The sequence below is a fragment of the Echiichthys vipera genome (assembly GCF_963691815.1).
Source record: "Echiichthys vipera genome assembly, chromosome: 8".
NCBI lineage: Eukaryota > Metazoa > Chordata > Actinopteri > Perciformes > Trachinidae > Echiichthys > Echiichthys vipera.
In genome coordinates, this window is record NC_139833.1 from 23415927 (window position 1) to 23434262 (window position 18336).

Consider the following 18336-nt stretch of genomic DNA (forward strand, 5'->3'; position numbering starts at 1 on the left):
TACCATACTGGACACCTGAACCTCTGGTTTAGACCCATCATATGCTCAAATTTAATTAAATAGTGCTATTTATCTAAAGATGAGGACATAAAACCCCTCCCTTGCATGTTTGAGCCTTGTAGAAATAAAAGAAACCTATAAAAATTCATTGCAGACTGACATTTGTGGATCAGAGGCTACAGATTATAGAAAGGGGAGTGCTTCATAGCTTGCTTATCACCTCTGATTCCTTTCACTCTGATCCAGATATTCTGAGTCGGTGCCAAAAAAGATCACACCGTAAACCGTCACACATTGATTTCTCTACAGCACAGCAGAACGCTCATCTGGTTTTCTTTTGGGCAGGATGAAATGCTCCAGAATATGAAACAAGCGCTCCCGATCCTTTGGCTCCCACACTCCGAACCACTTCCATGAATGATTGTGGGGAGTTAAGAAATGTTGGCACGCTGCCTATCAGTGCAGCTGCGGAATACGGGAGAGATGGGAGAATGACGAGCGGATTAAACAGGGTCAAAGGTTACATTTCCAATCCGGTGTTATCCATCACAAATTACTGATTACCTGCTTCGGGTGTGATCTCCATATCCCGTTTGGCTTACAAAACCCAAACTACTGAATTCAAATAAATATTTTCATTCCTGCAGTGCACATAGCGCACTTTATACCTTTGAAATGCATCATCAATTTAAAACTACCTGATGTGGAACAAACATAACAAACACTTGTTATTGCAGTCTCCTTGCAGTGCATTTAAGAGGGAAATGCAATTATTCCCTTGGCCTGCAAGCAAACAGAACCCTCCTGCCTGTTTTCTTCTCTTTATTACACACTGACTGTGTTCCTCTCACATTCATCCTCCTGCAACCTGAGAGATGGACACAAACCCCATCTCTCAGCACAGGTGTAAAATGTGATTGGCTACAGGCTGCGCTTACCACCACCCCCAACCCACACCCCCTCCTCAAAACACACACAGTACTCAGCAGCCTTGCGTTCAGTGCTCCCTTGGCAGGCTCCCGAGGGGGGAAACACATTCGGACTCAGTGCGACTTTCATAGAAGTCTGTCTGCTAAGAGGAGAGGCAGCCTATTTAAGACAATCACATGATTTCACTGGGAGTCAAAATGGTCCGCGGGGGTCACTGGGTAGAGAGAGAGCGCGGCGGAGTGAGCGTGTGTTAAAGAGAGAGGGAGACGGAGATAGAGAGAGAGTTTGGATACTGGTCGGACTGTTGAGTGCGAAAAAAAGGAAGATGACTTGCCGGGAGAGAGAACTTGAGTTCAAGCGATTTGCCGCGTCGGAATACTGCGCCTGGAGATGAATGGAAACCAAAGTGGCACAGAGTGAAGAAGCCTCTAAAAGCGGTTGATGCCTCATTCATCACCAGTTCTGCAGAGCTGCTGCGGCTTGTTTATTGAAGTTCTTAAGTCTGCTGCCTAGTGGCCGTGTGATTTTAACATTAACGTTTGCGTAAAGGTGACCGGACGCAGAGATGGCTTCCTTGCGGATTTGTGCAGAGCGGAGAACCTGGACGCGGCCGTTGCTCGTTTTCCATCTCTTTTGCTTTTTCACTCTGAGCAAAGTAAGTCAGTTGTGTGTTATCTCCGCTGCGCCTGTACGCACATGCATGCAGAGCTCATAAAGTTGTCAACACTTCAAATGACAGAGTGCCGAGTTATTTTCCATGATATTTTGCAGCATACACAGACCGTGTCATTGGCCAATGTGCATTTGCTTCCTTACAGAGCGTGCTTTTGCATGATGGGGCTGCTGACAGTGTTGAGTCTCATCAAGAGGCGTCCGCCCTTCTCCGATCTCTCAATTTACCTCAACATACAGGTATGTGAAGAGTTGAACAAAACGTTTTACAGATTCCATCAGGGTTTCTGCGACTCGAATGAACACTTGGTTGGTGTGGGATTATTCTGATCCGCCGGTTCTGGTTTATTTATTTATTTATTTATTTATTTATTTATTTATTCAGTTATTTGGTACAATAAAATTAACACTGCAACCACTGCATCCTTCAAACGGCCAGCAGCATCAAACAGCGATCACCTGCGCTGTGTGTTGCCTCTCTTCACCACCAGGGGGCGACCTGCACCCTGACACAGAGCCACCAGTTCATGCTGCTGCTGCGGAGCTCCATTTGGGGTCCACAGCAACATAAGAAATAATTTTGCAATAGCAAATTTCACAAGTTACTCGAAAGAATCTTTAGAATGATTTGTGGAGCCCTTGAACAATAAGCAGTTAATAGAAAAGTCTCAATACGTGACATGTGTCTAATTGAAAATGCCTGCCTCATTTTAGTTCACCCAGTTAGTATATTAGATTTTTATTACCCACTGGGGGTTACCAAAACCTTCAATGAAGTCCTGCTAGAGCTGCTTAATCTATTCAGTAATAAGTGCAATACTTTCATCTGTTCTTTGTTTTGTGGATCTAACCCCATGGGGTGTGCTGAGTCAGCAATTGCTCTAGCTGTGCATTCTCTTTCACTCCTTTGGTTTTTTTGTGTGTCGTTGTTTAGTTACTATGAAAAGCAGACACATAAAAACATAAACAAACATCAAAACTCCTTTCACTGTGGAGATGATATGAAACAGAAGAGAGGGGAAGCCCTTACTTCTGTTTCAAATCATCTCACAGCCAGCACATTAGCAACTATTGCTCAGCGCTCTGTGTTAATGTGTTTAACATTCATTCAGCTGTGTTAGAGCGGATGAGGAAAGAGTTCACATGTTCAATCTATTGTTATGTTTAAGCCAAGGCAACCATTGGTTAGACCTCTTATCAGTACTAATGGCACTCAGGAGCCACTAAACCAACAAACTAACCACTGCAGGATCTTGTCTCAGTCCATCAGACGAGGTATATGTGTGTGTGTGTGTGTGTGTGTGTGTGTGTGTGTGTGTGTGTGTGTGTGTGTGTGTGTGTGTGTGTGTGTGTGTGTGTGTGTGTGTGTGTGTGTGTGTGTGTGTGTGTGTGTGTGTGTGTGTGTGTGTGTGTGTGAACGCACGCTCCCGCAACCTCTGTGTTTGTATACTGTCAGACTGGGGTCACTGCAGCTGGTTTTTGAGTTAGGGCGGAACAAACATGTTGACTAGGTGTAAATGTGTGAGTGTGTTGGGGGTAGGTGGACAAAACGCCAAAGATAAAATGCTAATTTCCTGGTTTTGCCTAAGTGCTTTGGTGTCTGCACAGAAAATGTTTGAGAATATGTGTGTGAGGTGTGGGTGTGGGTGTGTGTGTGTGTGTGTGTGTGTGTGTGTGTGTGTGTGTGTGTGTGTGTGACTGCTCTTTGCAGTCCTGTAACTCTTTGGGTAGATTTGGTTGAACCGCTTCAAGGGTTAGAGGTTTGCTTCCCACTGTGACCACGCAAGCTAAAACATATGCAGCAAGGTGCTTTAAATAAATGCATCCACTTAGAGTATATGCACATGTCATGTTGTTTGTATGGGGCTTTAAGTCCGCCTCAAGATGCACCAAATAGCCACGTTCAAATCTCAGGCATTCTTACTGCCAGTGATGACACACTGTCTGTCACCCTGCATGTTTCTCCCACTGCCAAAACACGTCTGTCTCTGTGCTATATTTACTCATTATTCAGGCTGGCTAAATCAGGTCATACTGTACAGTAACTAAGACTGACTCTTGTTGACTGTAAGTCCAAGGTTCCTGTTATTTTTGTGCACTTCAAGCTGATAAAGTAACCACATATCATTTTCCCATGGCAAGACTGAACACATTTGCAATGTCTATTACAACGCTGTAATGGCATCGACAATGACACTGTTTTATTTGTTTGCTTGGTGGTTAGTCATAGATCCAAAGTGTATCAAGTGTATAATGTTCTAAGGTGTGTGTGTGTGTGTGTGTGTGTGTGATGGCTTACAACACCAGGCCTCGTCTATTACCACTAAGACTCCTCTGCTGTAACAAAAATGACTGACACACTCTGTAAAGACTCTCCCATCATCAATTAAGCCAAACAACAAAACAAATTTGCATATTTTAACTAATTTTATTGCATTTTATCCATTTTTCATGCATACAAGAGGCAAAATCTCTGAAACCCTGCAATGTATCCAAATACTTAAAGACAAAGAAATGCTTCATTCCTCATACCAGAGGCCCTGCTTTAGTAGGTCAGCTCATTCTTACTCAGAGGATGGGCAGGAGCAACGTCTACTGTTGTGATTGCCTCTGTAAAACCAATTTCGCTGCAGCTGAAGGGGTCCGCTACTCTTTTGGTTTGACCTGTGGAGGAAAGCCCGTTAGTTTCTGTGGCCACAGCGCCATTAGACATTTAACTGGTCTAAAAGGCTAAGCCTGTGACCTGCCACCATCTCCCTTTATGACCTGCAGTTATTCAGCCTGAGCTGTAGTAAAAACTGTAGTAAAACATTAGGTCAAACATGATTCACTCTCTGCTGAAGGGCCCATGTTGGAATTGTCTAAAACCTCTTCCTTTTCTTGTAACTCTTTCTTGACCCTGCCAGCAAAAGTATATGAGGCAGGTCAAGGAAACTTCACAAAGGAAAAAGGTTTTAGTTTTTATTCAGTCCCTGATGCAGCCAAGGTAGCAGGTGACACTACATACACTACACACACTAAAGGATGTTGAAATAAGTACTGACCACAATGACCAAAAGGACAATGGAATAAATTATTGCCAAGTTGCATCTACAAAATAAAGTTAAATTCAGGGTTTGACCCCCAATAATCTCCTAATTGTTTCTCTTCCTTCACCTCTCATCCAGAATATGAGATTGTATCTCCCTACGAGGTCAGCCACCAAGGTGTTTACATCTCTCACAAAGTTGCCCACCACCAGCGCAGAAGGCGACGCAGATCCCTGACCCCAGATGCAGCCTCATCAAACACAGACGGCGGCAGCGAAACGATCCACTTCCAGCTGAGTGGCTTGGGGCAGGACTTTCACATGGAGCTGAGGGAGGCCTCGGAGAGCCTAATTGCACCTGGCTTTACCATCCAGGTCCTGGGAAAGAACGGCACCGAGAGCCTGAGGGCCTACCACCAGGACGACCTCTGCTTTTACCAGGGGTCGCTGAGGTCAAGGGTCAACTCCTCGGTGGCACTGTCCACATGCATGGGGATGGTGAGTCTGAACATGCACAGAGTCGGGTTGCGGGAGGGTTTGGATGAGAACGAGGGAAGTAGATAAGTTTGATCTGAATTGGTGTGTGTTTTGCATCAGTGAAAAGGACTCCAGGGTCAGTTAATTCGAAGGTTGTTTTTTTTTGGCAGCATTTGGATTAATCTACCGAGTGAGTACTGTAATTGCACCCACTGACCTAGAAGAAATACCAAGCCAAATTTAAGAAATGTATCTTATCCTGGGACCACTGATAATACAAACACAGCATCAGTATTCTTGTCATGCTAAATTAGCATGGAGACTAGAAGCAAATGACTGAAAGCAATGTTTAACATGTATTGTCATTTCGGGTTAGACACCAGATGCCAATCAGAGCTAAAGGAAAGAGTGAGAGGGGAACAAAGTATGAAAGGAGGAGAAAAATCTGATTACAGCCCAACAGTAAAGCCAGATGAAACCTTTCTTTTTTCATTGTAAGGCGCTGTGTGTTTCTCTTACACATACAGAGCCCTCAAACTGTCCTTTCAGTATGCCACTGTGAAGCTGCCTTTCACACTGAACTCAAGTCAGTGAATTGTCTGTCTGATTTTGTCAGAAGATTGACTTGTACTTGACTTACAAACCCACTGGCTTAGTTGCAAGCCATGCCCAGAAGTTTCGTACTCATTAGTCCTAACTAATTCCATGTATACCGCATTTTGCTAAAACCCACTAATGAATAACTAATGAATGGAAAAGTCAAGTCTGTGAACACTGCAGAAGGTTTGGTCAATTAGCCAGGAAAATCCCCAAAATGCATTTTTCCAAACATGTCAAAACAATGTTTTGTTGGTATTCGTCTTCTCATTTAACACTGTTTGATCAGCTGTCATGGTCAGCGCATGAAGTAAATTTAAAGATATACATTTCATTCAATGTATTTAAACACTCAGTGGCATCTTTTGCATTTTATTAGGTTCTCAGGAGCAATAATATCTGCTGACCTAATACAGTTGGCACCATAAGTAGGGAACTGACTGTTTTTTGCAAATTGTAAAATACAGTATATAGACATTTTTATTGTACTGTATTGTCATTTGGAAGGGTGGGGTGTGACTTGGTAGCAAGCTTACTTGTTAAGAATTTTCATATTACCATGATATACTGCATACTAAAAGCTACACAACTAATGAGATGATATCCAAATCCAAAACTGAGCAGATTTATTTGATGATGAGATGATCAGTTCAGAAGTGCATGGTGTTTTTGTGTTGGATTGAAGTTTTTGAAAGAAAGACAAGTTCTGTATTTGTTCCAGTGTTTACAGGTGTCTTGGTTTTTGTTTCTACCATTTGTCATGTTATATGCTCAACTTGTCTCAGTTAAAGGTCCTTCATATATTATGTTGGCTAATATTGTTAAATGTTAGTACATCTGGACTTTTTTGTGCTCTGTGAAGGAAGCTGACGGAATTTCATTTAATGCCTTGGTGGTCCTCCACTTCTGCAAGAATATAAAGGAAACACTACTGTAAGAATGACATTAAGTAATCCTAAGCTGAACCTGACGCTGCTCCACCCCAGAACTAGCCCTCTAAGCAGTCTGGAATAAAGAACAAAGGACTTTATGAATACACACTAATCCTCAGAGTCTTGAGCTTACATACACATTCATCAATTTAACTTAACAATCTCTGAAGAGAGCTTGTGGCAACTGGGCAGCGGAAAGAGAAACTCCTGTAGTGTTGCTTATTTGCACATAAATGTGAGTGCAATCATGCAGTTCATACATTGAAAAAAAGAGTCTTGAGAGCATTCAAGTTTGTTGTGGACATACATGATTTGCATCCAAAGGACCTTGTTACAGCAGAAAAGAAAAGGGAAGTGTGGCCATTCAAATGTGCTGTCTTTTCACAGTTTTAACCAAATTGCCCGACAGCATGGATTTCTGGTGTTTTAAATATAATAGGTTCCTGGCCTGTTTTTGCTATCTTTCTGTGTATATTTTAAATGTAGCGGTCCACTGCTGTGAATCGCCCTCTCACAGAATGGCATATCTCCAGGGATCAGGGATGCTTTTTCTTGTTTGTGCGTGTGTGTGTGTGTGTGTGTGTGTGTGTGTGTGTGTGTGTGTGTGTGTGTGTGTGTGTGTGTGTGTGTGTGTGTGCGTGTGTGCGTGCGTGCGTGCGTGCGTGCGTGCGTGCGTGCGTGCGTGCGTGCGTGCGTGCGTGCGTGCGTGCGTGCGTGTGTGTGTGTGTGCGTGCATGTCTTTATTTCAGACCAGATCCCAATAAAAGATTCAGCCAAAAGGGCCAGGGTTGCACAGACTGTAAATGTAGTTCTCACGACTGAGGCTGGCTAGGACGGTCTGGGTCAGTGCATCAATGAGAATTTGACTTTTTCTTATGTGAATTAGGGAACTGCAAATCTACATCAGCAGACAGAGGTATTTAGACTCCCGGGGAATGCTTAAAATAGTTACAAATTTTCACTAGTGCCAAAATTGCTCTTATCATGCACTACATTTATATAGCCTGACCTGCATATGATAGGAGTTTTTACATTCATTCATATAGATTTAAAAAAGTGTATTGGTAAGTGTATACATTTATATCTTGTAGTGTAATACTTGAACTAATCTAGCTGTATCAACCTGGCTAGGCTTTTAAAAGGGTTTTCTTTATTATCTAATGGCTGTGTGTGCTCCAGATGTTCCAGATTATATGCCTACAACTGGTCAAAATTTTAAAAAAAAATGTGTACTAGGCCACCTTAGAGCTCAACCTTGCACTTTGGTCAAGTTCCTATTTAGCAGGATGCAGGTAAATATTGACCAAAGGAACTTAGATCAATAGTTGTATCAGTGAGAGCACCTGGCCTCCAACTGCAGCAGCATGTTACCACATAGATGAGATCATTCCATCACTCTTATTTGCTCCGTCATTGTGTGAGAAATTTTACTTGATAAGGCAATTATGTTTTCAGAATTGAACCTGACATAGAAATCCCATAGAACAGAATCAGCTCATTTCAGTACCTAATAATGTTTTTAATCCCAGTATACGTGTATAGCTTTAGTGTAAAAATGCATCAGGAACATCTTGATCATGTTCTTTTCTGTAAATATATGTTGTCATTATGTTTATATATACAACATGGTTTGTTTGTTGAGTGTGGTTGTGTTGTTCTAAGTCTCTTCAACCAAAGAGATAAATTACTCCACTCACTATTCATTGATGTTGTTATAAGCCATTCTGCGTTTTCTTTAGTCAGATGGCTCATACTCTAGCATCTAGAATATATTGTAAACATACATTCTCTGCATTGTCAGCGTTGGCCATTTGCTTTTTTTTGCATTGGTTGCGTTTCTTATATGTCTGTATGTGAGTGTTGTCTCAGGCTTGCTAATGACGGCAGAGATAGATGAAGACAGAAGGACGGAGGGAATAGATGTACCATAGAGATGAAGGCAATGTGGGTCATTGTGCGCTCCCTGGCATTTTGAAGTGCTGAAAACCCCCTTCTAGTGTTATGTTGTAAAGCTTATGTGTAAGTTGCCTTTTCAACTCCCCTCCTCTGGCAGCCCATATAGTGGTTAGCCCTGCTTTGATGACAGTAGGGAGTTCAACCATAAAAATGTCGTACTTACAAGCAAAGAATTGGTGGAATAAAAGCAGCAGGCCAGTCCCACTGACTGTTCACCCGCCAATTGGTTTGAGACTGTGCACAGTGACACACATGTGGAAGGGGAGATCATAAAGCAGGTCCCTCTACTTTATGTTGCAGCATAATCCTCTTTCGTCTGGCTTTTACAGGGGTTAGGGAGTTGAGGGGTGAGGAGAGTGCTATACAGACATTGTTTAACTCCATAATACCATTACTCTTTGTTTCCCATATATGACATCACATTGTGTGATTTCCAGCCATGCAATATGAGCTCTATGGATGGACATGGTGGTCTATCGGGCCACCACTTTGGTCCAGACATTAGTATCTCAACATCTATTTGGTGGATTGGCACAAGGGCATTCATAGCCCCCACAATATAAAGTCTATTAACTTTGGTGATCATGTAACTTTAGCTGTTGTGGCTCTAATTAACTACAGTTAGCATCCTTACATGCTAAAGACAGATAGTGTACATGGTAAACATTAAACATCCTTAACTCCAGCATGTCAGGATGGTCAATATGAGCTTGTTAGCATGCTGACGTTAGCATTTAGCTCAAACCACCCCTGTGATTAAATACAGCCTCACAGAGCTGCTAACTTGGCTGTAAATTCTTAGTCTCCTCGACTTGGAGTAATTAAAATTGTTTTTGTTTTTTTTAGATACAGCCTTTCAAGAGACGCCACAAAGAGCGTCACAACAAAAGAAAAAATGACAGACATGAAATGCACACATCAAATTAAAAACATAAAAGAGAAAGTCTAAACCATAGGGTCTTGAGCTGCTTTTGTCCACAAATCTTAAGTCCAGTGAGAGAGAGTTCCCAGGGTTAGGAGCTACAACCTCAAAAGCACAGTCTCCTTTTGACTTGAGCCTGGAATAAGGAACTACAAACACACACTGATCAAAGGAACTATTCGCCCCTTGTGGAATTAATAAAGTTGGTTTTAAATTTTAATTTGAGACCTGCTACTAATGTAGGACTGCAGTAGCTTTTTAACATAGGCAGGCAACTATCCATGCAAGGCTTTAAAAGTGATCACAAGAATCTTGAACTGGATTCTAAATTTGATGGGAAGCCAGTGTAAAGAAATCGAAGAGGAGGTAACATGAGGCATTTCGGAGAACATGGTCAAAAACTTGGCAGATTTCTTGCTAAAGCAGGACAAAAGAGAATTGCAGTAGAAACGGCAGGCGAAAAGTCATCCGAGGACACAATGGGCCTGAGTTAGGCAATGTTCTTCAGCTGGGAGAAACAGGAGCGAACCAAACAACTAACATGCTGAACATCTAATGCACACCTCTTTTATACCAAAGGGAACTGCTAAAACATCATCCCACTACAAATCACTTGGAGGTCATGTGTTTTCCTCTTGTAAAAGGACGGGTGTGTTTCTTGCCTAGGGCTGGCTTAGTAGTCGTAATAATAGAATGTTGCGCACTTGTCCAACCTCTGGGATTTCCAAGAATATATGAGGGATGGTCTATTGATGCGATGATGCTTTGAAAAGCAGGCAGTGTGGTCTTGGCAGCTTGCTGAAATCAATTTTCAAAACGCAGTTAGATCAATCAAATGATCTTTAAGGATTGGTGCTAGTTTCATAATTTGCCAACATCAATCATGATTTTCTCAGTCATGCAAATAGATTAGGTACTGAGCCATGTGCATATGACTCAGTCAGTTAGGAACATTTGTTTTCAAATTAATAGAAATCCAGTTGGTGTTATGTGTTCTGGACAGCTAGCCAACAGATGACTAAGGTACAGCTTGCAGTGAAATAGCTAATCGATTAAGAAATGGTGTCTAGTGCTGAAATGCAGAGGCAGAGTATCATTCATAATTTTCCAATACATCCTGTCAACATTGAGCCAACGTTTGGATCACTGCCTTCAACTGCTAGAAATGTACTGCAGTCTCCATTGAACCAGTTTGCATGCACCAAAGACAACACAACAAGAGTTATTGCTACACTTTGGTCTGTCAAAAGAAATGTTGTTTGGACATTTGCTTTTGAAGAATAGATTTAGGATGGCAGCTTCATTACTTTTTGTTTTTTCAAACTTAAATTCTTGTGTTGCTGCTTTTTTTGTTTAGTTTTTTGGGTCACAATACACACAACTAAGGGTGGACAATTAGTAGGTTTGATAAATATTCTTTGTTACTGTATTAAACTCTCTAAGATCTCAGAAATACTGCATTTACAGATTTACGGACTAATGCTTGGACTAAAATAAAAAGCAAGCTTGGACCAAAAATGAAAGTCATACATATAAACTTTTAGTTTTTTAGTCTCTTTTGGTCTCCATTGAGAGCAACTGAAAGACCAACAGGAGAACCCAAAGGAGAGATCAATATACTACACACCGTCAGGTGCACCTTGTAATGCACTGAATGCTTCCCCCCTCAGTTCCGTTTTCCTACCCTACCCCCCCTTTCCTGTTGCTGCGTGTCTGGATGCGTCTGACTCCAAAGAGTCCAGCTGTTTGCGCCCTCCCAAGTAGTGTTTCAGCATTTTATGACTGCTATTTGCACCCCGTAGCAGCGCAGTGTGTAGTCTGATGACTTTGACTATTTAGGAAAGGCAGTAGTTGACCTAATCTCTTAACATTGTGACTTGCATATATACATACTCAGAGGAAGTAGCGAATGCATGTTGTTTTGTATGACGCCAAGCTTAAGTTTAAAGTCCGTGCAGAGTTTACAGGCTGAAGACATTATAAAAAGATTATCTGTGAGATATATTGGCTTAGAAAGACAAAGAGGATGCATGCTGCTTTGTTTAAGACTGACACATTTTGAAATCACTGTTCATACTGTACAGTACACTGCTATCACATATGGTTTTCTGTACAATTTCTAGTCGGATTCACCCCTACAAATAAAAGCTTATTCTGCACACTATAGATTTATTTTTTCAATTACCATGCTTTAGAAGAACTAAGAACCTACCAACACAAGTTGAAGAATACAATAAAAACATCTGGATTTAAACTCTTAAGCACAGGCCAAAAGCATAAAAACTAAATTCATTAAACAATAAGGAGCATTGATCTATCTGTAGGTGAAAATTTCCATGCAGTCAGCAGACAAGAGGAAATAGTTTAAAAACACAAGCTAACCATCCCCTGAGCATGAAAGCCTTTATTTTACAGACAACTTAATTAAGTAAGATGAAGATGAGTGTTGTTAGAAACTCATTTGAAGTTGTATAGAAATAGAAAGGGAGTGGAATCACAGATCTACTTAGATTACACCACATACAGTAGATCCTTATATACAGTAGAGGTTGAAAAATAATCTTACATAGTGATCTCCATAAATCCCTTATTTTGCTGAAGGACCCTGTAATTGATGCCTCATCAAGGACCCCTGAAGATCTCAGGAACCCTATTTGGGTAACATGTCACATAATACATTTTTGACACACATTATAATAGAGTCAGTGAATCTATTTTGTACCGAACATGGTGACTGCAAAAAACTCCAGAAATTACAGAATGGAACATGTGTATATGTTGCTGAAAGGGAAGAGACGGATGTAGCAGAGAGTGAGCATTGTCACCATGATATGCTGACTTTCATGCGTGTTGATGGTGGAAATGTTATGGTGTGTGTGTGTGTGTGTGTGTGTGTGTGTGTGTGTGTGTGTGTGTGTGTGTGTGTGAATGTGTGTCAAGTTTCTATAACAACTTAACAAAAGCTTAATATTTCTACTGTAAGGATCAAATTTCCAAATAACCAGAAACCTTTTTTTTAAAACTATCACATGGCATTTTCCCTGCAGCGCTGCTTTAGTTCCATACCAATGCCCCGATGCACGGCACCCACCCAGACAGTACTTAGCATGTGAAATGTTCAAGTTTGACAGCAATGCTGTTCAGGTCAGAGGCCTCACCGTGACTTGGAACCAAATACGACAATCGCCTGTGATTACACATCACTGGGGTGGGTGCCATGCGGATGACAGGATCATGCACAGGTTGTCACATGCGATTGTAACCAACGACTCTGGCAGGCAAGCTACAGGAAGGTGGTAATGCATTAGTAAGCCTCTCTCTTCTCTCTTCTCTCAATAATTGATCCCACACCCTCTTATTTCTTATTCACCCCAAAAAACAGTGTATTTCAGGGTCAGTTTGTTGCAACATTGTCATGAGGAAAACAACAATTGCATCTATAGGTCTTTTAACACATAATACAAATGACAGTGCTGGTGAGATGCTGACAGCAAACATGCATACTGTCTGAGTCTTGAGGACTTCACTATAAAGCTTCAATTGTTCTGTTTTTTCAGTGGCCTAAAATATTGTAATCATCCCCATAAGTACTGGGCCAAAAAGTGTGCTTCCGGCTGTAAATATGTCTCCAAATGTATTTCTTTGTGGCTGTTCGTGGTTATCATTTGTCTGTCAAATACCAGTTTCTGTACGGTGGGAAATTATCATTATCTCACACAGAAACACCTGTAAACAACAACTGCGCTCCACTGGCTTGTGGTAAGGGCATAAAAGTTAAGAGTGGGATTTGAGCAAGTGTTCCTCGCATGGTCGCCTCCATTGGACAACATCCTTGTGCTTCAGGAGTCATACAGATGCTTGCATACTTTTTAAAATGTCCTTGTGTTCTTATATACTGTTCGATTAAGCAAAGTTTGACCATTCCTATTTTTATAGTGAGAGACTAAGGCTGCTGTAGAACCAATAATATAATATTCATAAGAATGCATTACAATTTTCTTTTGCCTCACTAGAGAGCTGTAAACTCTACAGCTATTGTAGTCACAGCTTACACATCTGTGTTGGCTTGTATTCACAGAGTTCATCATTTTTAACTTCAGTGCTTAATACAGTCACAGCATTTTCCAAGGACTCTTTTCCACTGGTTTCCTGAACTGTGGTTGAAAGGCTGGCAGAGGCAAAGGCCCAGGGTAGTAAGCGATGATGAAATGGGGTGGATGAAAATCAGTTGTGGAGATCATTACAGCAACATCAAACACATCATAAATAGAGGTCTGCTCCTGCAAGATTGCAACAAGAGATACTCCCACTTGATTAAAACACCAAGGTATGCACAAATCTGTACACACTCAGACACTCAGTTGCAGTTGTATAATCTACCCAGTCTACCCAGCCTCCACGCTCAGCCTTTTTTTGTCCCGCATACACACATTCTTGTGCTGTGTTCAGACCGTTATACACAGTCACTGCCACTGTGTCAGCCTGTTTCTGTCAGCCAAGGACCTCACACTCCACTCGCAGTGAAATAAAACGTTAGTCAATTAAACATATTTTAGGGAAACTGCTATTTCTGCCAAAGACAGTTACATTCCAAACACTCCATGCCAGTTGACTGTCAACACAGATGTGGTGCGTGTTTGGAGAGACTGAGAGAGACAGAGAGTAAGAGAAAGTAATCTCCAAGTGTCTGAATTGGCTGTGTTGATAGAAGTTTATTGAAAATGGAATATGAAAACTGGAAATGTCTCTGTCTCATAGAGAATAAAGTCAACTGAAGAAAACCTGTCTGAACCTTTAGAGATTTAAAATGGACTTTCCCATAACTTATCCCCTAAAAGGAAAGCATAAGGCACTGGTACTTAAAGTGGGGCCCTCCATAACAGGAGTTTCAAAAAGTGAGAAGTACTCATAACATGTAAGAACATATTTTTATAAAGGATATTCATTCATTCATTCATTCATCTGGGGTCGCGCGGGGGGCTGGAGCCGATCCCAGCTGACATCGGGCGTGAGGCGGGTACACCCGGGACAGGACGCCAGTCTATCACAGGGCACATTCACACATACGGGCAATTTAGAGTCATTAAATGAACCTAACACGAGCATGTCTTTAGATGTGGGAGGAAACCGGAGAACCCGGGGAAAACCCACGCAGACACGGGGAGAACATGCATGCTATATTATATTCAGATAATACTTTAGGGGCTATTTTGTGTAGCACAAATAATAACACAAGCTTTCTGATTGCCCTTTCACACCGAGGGCTCAACCAGGGATGAACCAGCTTTGATTTTGCATTTAAAAGGGATTAACCTGCATTGACTGACTCTGTTTCAATACCCAGGTTGAGAGGTGGGCCAGACATGGGTTGGACAGTGGATTTGTTATGACCAGGGATTAACCCTTATTGAGTGATTTGGTTTGAATTGACAAAAGTCAGATTGAAAATAACTCCCGTCTGACCTAGGTTATTGATGTTATAGAGGTATTAGCTTTTTTAGTCTAATAAATAAACAAAAAAAACTCACAAACTGTCAATAGGTTCTACACCTAGTTTACTTACTTACTACACAGAAAAATACACCTTTTTAATTCAAGTTTCTCTCTTTCGCCGATCTATAGACTATCTTAACTGACACCAAAAACTGGTTTGGTCTTTAATAATGCTAATAATTTGATCTAAATAAATCCTTAATTCACAGAATATGATGTGAAGATGCTGTTTTCCTCCCTGATGAGCGGCTGTCCACAGAGGTCATTTGTTAGAGGCAGACCACGTAATTAGCAAAATTATAACAATCGCCCAAACAATTGCCCCAAAACCACTGATGTACTCAGCCATCACTGATAGCCAATCTATTTGACCAGTCTCCCACAATCACTTACTATCCTCTACCTCCGCAGGCTTTTTAACCAATATATAACGTATAATAATAAAATAAGGAATGTTGAAAACCTTGAGAACCTAAGCATATACATTGTTTATTAGGGAGATGCCTCTTTTGTTTGAAACCCTTTCTATTTGACCGAGTCTTATATAGATTTTGCTGAGATAACGTCTGACCCTGAACAGCAAAACAGATGTTGGACATGAAGAAACACGGCCAGTAATTGAGCTTCACTGAGTTAAAGGGGGGTCAGGTTCGCAGTGACCCAAGAGTCAAATCTTGACTAATTGCTGACAGAGACAGATTGGGAAGCTAAAGGAATAGCTGGAGAATGGTATTGGTTTGTTAATTTGTAATATATGATTGCAGCCCTGTAGGCTAATGGAAAAATGGAAAAGAATGTTGAGCTGTTGGAAACTAACAGTATAGACTCTACCAGTCTCTTTTAGATATTTTAGCTACTTTAATAAAGGCTAGACCTATCTTTTTCCGGTTAAATACAGCGAAGGGCTAGCACTGTAAAGCTAATAGGACTTTCTGTTTTGCCTCTAGTCAGGTTTGATCAGGACACAGGATGGGGACTTCTTTTTGAGACCTGTATCCCGCAGCCTCGCTCAGAGAGACAACTTCACAGCACCCTCGAGTCACCAGCCCCACATCCTCTACAAAAGCGTGACGGACTCCCGGACAGAGCAGAGAGGTCATGACCCTCGGATGCTTCAGAAGAGATCCTCAAATTCAACTCATCACAAATCACACAGACACTTTGTCACCAAGAGATCCATAAACTCACACACGGACCATACCTACACAGTTAATGAAGATCAGCAAAGTGACATCAGTCACAGTGACCAGATGGAGCATCATGACAGTGACCATCATCACCACAGCCATCACCATGACAATGACTACAGACATGGGGAGAAGCAGAGGCAACATTTCTGCGGGAGACGGAAGAAATGTATGTAAGGGCAATTTCTCATTCTAATCCTCATGAAGCATGCAGCGTTATAATAAACTGCACTCTCATATACCACATCGTCATGTTGAGATGCATTAAACATTCCTGCAACTGCTTGAGTGTAAGTAACAAACATTTCTTTAGTTTTCTGTTTACATGCTACAACTGTATAAAAAGAGCTTCAAGTTTCTTCAACAACTCAATAAGATTTTATAATTAGGTTATTCTTACTCACCTATATTCTCCAACCTAAAGGATATTTACCTTTAGAGATTTTGTTTTTTTTAACACATAAAATTAGATTATGGGTCATATTTTGTTCTGGAAAATTCCATGTTGTCATTTTTTCCCTTTTTAGTCCCTCAGAAGAAAATGTTTAACATTTGACACTTAAATAAGATGTTTCCACCTGGACATACGTCTCACATTACACAGTTTAGACACTATCATACTATTCTTAAATTTCCACATGTAACTAAATTAGTGTTTTGAACTCAAAGAAGTTAAGCCACATTTGAAGAATTATCACATCTCACAGTGTCAAGTAGAAAGGAAATAAATAATTATGTTGACATTTCCGGTAAACTCTGTTAGCACTCAGCCTCCCAGGGTTGTGGTTGGTTGGTGTAAGAGGGACAAAGAGACAACAGTATTAATATGTTCCATGATAATGTGACTGCAATGAATGCCAATGTTATCATATATTTACTTAATGTTTCAACATTCACAGGTACTTACAGTACTAATGTGGCAAGAACAAAACAAAAAAAACATGGTGCATCTGTTGTAACGCTAACATGTGCTGTCTTTCACACATAATTAGCTCCTGTTTTGTTAAAGAGAGAGAACAAGATGTATGTTTTTTCTGACTTAACCAGAGGATGGTTTATACATCTAGACATGCCGCTGTTTTGACGATTACAAGATTTTGTATCTTTTGAACAGAATGGCAAGTCAATATTTTTGGTTAGAGAGCTTTCAGACGAGATTTTGATTTGTATTTCATGGGTGGTAAATTGTTCCTCCGGATAATATTATGTCAACCTATATTGAACATGTTGGTGACATTATTGGCATGATATGTGAAATGTCAAGGGTAATGTTTTATATTCACTTTACACTATGTCAATGACAAATGTTTTCTTTTAAGGAATTACCACCAGATCGGTTAACATTGCCGAGGGTCACAGGGGTCATTTGAAAGAGAGCAACTAGGGATTGGACTAGTACCACTATCATTACCCTGCAGAACCCCAGCTGTCTGTCCCCTGTGAAAACACACTGATGTTTACATTCCCATAGGATGACATCACTGAACACCTGTGCCATGTTTTAGTCCAAAAAGCACTTTGGTCGCTCACCTGCTGTCTGCCTATATAAGCAAACTTTCTAGTCTTTATAGTTTATCCCAGCCAGGCAGTGATAGCAAAAGCTTTGATAACCTGGAAACATCAAAAGGAGAGTTAAAACAGGGTAGGGCATTTGATGTCAAGATGAAGCTGGGTGTTTGTCTGAGTCACATGTTCACTCAACAACGTACTGATAAGCTTTTATAGAGTTTAACATTATCATTTTTATAATTAATTTTCCCTTTAGATAAAAAAAGCTCATCTTATCTATGAAACACTGACATAAATAGGGGCACCATTACCTTTATTAGCAAAATTTGTGAAGTATTAAAACAGAGATGAACTGCATTTACTACTTGAAACAAATTAAGAAAAGGACCTTGTCTATCATTATATAGCATTATGTTATGTCTACAGAATATGAATTTGCTTAGAGATCTCTGTGATGACAGCAAAAGGGATTTGCTTTTAGTAATGTTAATGTAAAGCTTTCATATAACACATGTAGCCTACATGAGAAAATGTGACTTGCTGTGACTGCTGCTAATGTACAACCACATATTTTTGTTTCACACTTTACTTAATGGTAGCATAACACTGACACTGCCAGGGTCAACAACAGAA

General features: G+C 40.8%; 1 protein-coding gene across 1 annotated transcript in view; it reads left to right on the forward strand.

The window, feature by feature from the left end:
• Nucleotides 1-1495: 1495 nt before the first annotated feature.
• adamts16 (ADAM metallopeptidase with thrombospondin type 1 motif, 16) overlaps nucleotides 1496-18336 on the forward strand; it is a gene marked incomplete at both ends in the record, with an annotated part of 52090 nt that continues 35249 nt past the window's right edge. The window contains 4 exons of the mRNA XM_083918960.1: nucleotides 1496-1585; nucleotides 1749-1842; nucleotides 4770-5128; nucleotides 15955-16363. Of these exons, the coding sequence (XP_083775086.1) occupies nucleotides 1496-1585; nucleotides 1749-1842; nucleotides 4770-5128; nucleotides 15955-16363 (952 nt within the window). The remainder of the gene's footprint in view (nucleotides 1586-1748; nucleotides 1843-4769; nucleotides 5129-15954; nucleotides 16364-18336) is intronic.